Genomic DNA, 2,546 nt, shown 5'->3' with positions numbered 1-2,546 from the left:
TTTTCTTGCTTATCCGAAAAAATAGTCCGATCTGTGACTCAAAAAAACCCCACAATATAATGCGTTGAACCACTATATAATGCTATTATAATACTATAGACCTACTGGTCCGCGAGAATATTTTCCAAACGTAACCGGTCCATGGTGTAAAAAAGGTTGGAGACCCCTGTATTAAAACACTCACAATCATTCATGTAAGATAAAACTGTGTGCTGTGTTAGCACAGGGAGAACCGGCGAGAGTTGATGTTCATCTTGGTGACCCCGATGACCTTGAGCGACTCTGAGAGGCCTAATCCAGGAGACATGGGGACGTCACACAGGTCAGACATATCGTCCCGCTCCTCCAGCTCAAACGTGGCGTCGTTCAGCATTCTGCGGTGTTGGTTACACGTCTGCACGATTCTCAGGCTGTTGATGTCACTGCGCAGGCGCATTAGCTGACGCGCGAGCTGCTGGTCCTGCAAACGCATCTCTGCCTGCGACAGAAGGGTAAAAACACACAGTTAAAGCCTTCCCTGAATCCTGTATATGTAATGCATTTTATTGTGTGGCATCTGCAGCACTTATGGCAGTAAAACTAATAATTGTTTCCAAACAGGTTTCCTGAACTCTCCAGCCTTCTCTTCGGTCAGAACCTGCTTTTGTTTAGCAAACAGGTTGAAACTGAGGTTGACATTTCAAGCTGCTTAAACTAGTGGTGTAGATTTTTATTTATAACTGTGGATTTTTTCCCAAATGATTAAACAAAAACACTTTTTTATTCTTTCAGTGCTATTTACATTGTTACACCAGCAGGTGGTGCTGTCAAATGTCCATGAATCAGTGATTCATTAAAGGGGTCATATGATGCGATTTCAATTTTTCACTAAGAACAAAGAAAGACGACTTTACAACAACTGCACAATCCAAATACTAAATCACAGCTTTTTTTTTTTTTTTTTTCATTTATTAATACAGAAACCAAGTTGAAAAACTCACCAGCTCTTTCCTGAGCCACTCCAGCGCTTGGTCTATACTTCCAAATCCAAGTGTGTTTCCTAACGACTGCCTCCCTTCATGGACCACACTAACGGCCAGTGACGGCTTCGTCCACTTGACAGGGCCTGATGTTCTCTGTTTCTCTGTGTCACTGGGGGCCCCTGGCGGCTCTGAGTCTCTGTGGCTCTGGGCAAGCATCGCTTCCAGCTGCGCTCTCCAGTCCAGGTAAGACGGCTTTCTGGTCTCCAGCTTCAGCTTCTCAGTCAAAGCCTTCAGACTGGAGAGGTGATCGACCTGCGACGCAACAAGGCTTTCTGGGGACTTAGATGCATGTGACATTTCCACTGGCTTTTCACAGCGTTGCTTGCAAGAAAACTAAAAAGCGTTCAGTGGGATAAGTTGGCAGACCAACATCACTGGGTATAGTTTAAGTAACCTGGATCCATGGATGCAAAAATGCAAATATCTTTTGCTTTAGAGAACGTTTATATCACACACATTAGTTATGATTCATTACTGAAGATGCAGTTGTTCATTTCTTTGCTCTCAGAGTCGTTGAACTTCTTTTGCAGTTTCTCCAAACAAGACTTACAGACAATAATGTTTCACTTCTGAGACTGTTGAAATAATGAGGCATCTGAAACACAAATAACATCAAGCCATGCAACAAGTAAATATCGCAATCTACTGTATGTTTTAATGTGCTAAACTGCCTTATAATATAAAATGTACAAATCGTCTTGTAAAAGAAACATACCTGTGCAGTTCTGTAATGATGACAGTTTATATCAACAGTAGTGCACTAACACTTGTTTTACTAGTTAGTCTTCTTTTATAATAACTACTTCCTTATAACTTTGTTCTTGACTCACCGTTGACTCTTGTGAAATGACAAGCACTAATCCTTGTGCATAATATATCAGAGAAAACAAACTCACACCAAGAAAATAGGTCAAAACTTACAGTCTTACAAACAAATGTGCAGTGTTGTAGTTGCACTGGACACATAGTTATTTTACTATCATTAATTAATAAACTATTATAGTTTTAGTTAATATTTTGAATTAGATTTTATTTTTATATTTTTTGTTTTCAGTTTAATTGTAGTTACATTTTTAGTAAATTTGTTGTGTGTTTTGTCATTTTTATTTGTTTATTTTTACAATATGTCTAGATTTATTAGGTTTTAGTTTAAGTTATTTTAATACTTTAACTTAAGCTAAATGAAAATTAGAAATGTTGTCTTTATGTGTGTGTGTATATGTGTGATGTTTAGTTTATACAAATAAAAAATCGTAATCATTCTTTTTGTTTTTCGCCTTTGTTTCGGTGTAAATAAATAATAAATAAATAAATCTGCTTTATGTTCTATTTTCATTTTAAATTTTAGTAATTTACACGGACCAATTTTGTTGTGTGTGTTGTCTTTTTTTTTTTTTTTTTTTAAAGCCTTTATAGTTTTATTTTTTGTTTATAGTTTTAGTTAAGTACTTCAACTCAAACTAATGAAAATGAGAAATGTTGCCTTGGCAGTCAGCTGAAATAAAATAAGTTTACGTTTTTTTT

At 36.9% G+C, this 2,546-nt stretch overlaps 1 protein-coding gene across 3 annotated transcripts in view; it reads right to left on the bottom strand.

The window, feature by feature from the left end:
* Nucleotides 1–2,546, bottom strand: part of fam167aa (family with sequence similarity 167 member Aa) — a 5,567-nt gene that overhangs the window by 645 nt on the left and 2,376 nt on the right. For 2 of the 3 annotated variants that reach the window (XM_016523914.1, XM_016523913.1), the window contains exons 2-3: nt 981–1,617; nt 69–478 (exon numbers count right to left, since the gene is read on the bottom strand). In XM_016523914.1, the coding sequence (XP_016379400.1) occupies nt 218–478; nt 981–1,319 (600 nt within the window). In that variant the 5' untranslated portion in view covers nt 1,320–1,617 and the 3' untranslated portion in view covers nt 69–217. Of the gene's footprint in view, nt 1–68; nt 479–980; nt 1,618–2,546 lie in introns of those variants that run through there. The other variant, XM_016523915.1, reaches the window with a different exon arrangement.

The sequence above is a fragment of the Sinocyclocheilus rhinocerous genome, unplaced genomic scaffold (genome assembly GCF_001515625.1).
Source record: "Sinocyclocheilus rhinocerous isolate Xijiao unplaced genomic scaffold, SAMN03320098_v1.1 scaffold1144, whole genome shotgun sequence".
NCBI lineage: Eukaryota > Metazoa > Chordata > Actinopteri > Cypriniformes > Cyprinidae > Sinocyclocheilus > Sinocyclocheilus rhinocerous.
The sequence above is the reverse complement of the archived record's forward strand: the minus strand, read 5'-3'. Positions and strand labels throughout refer to the sequence as shown.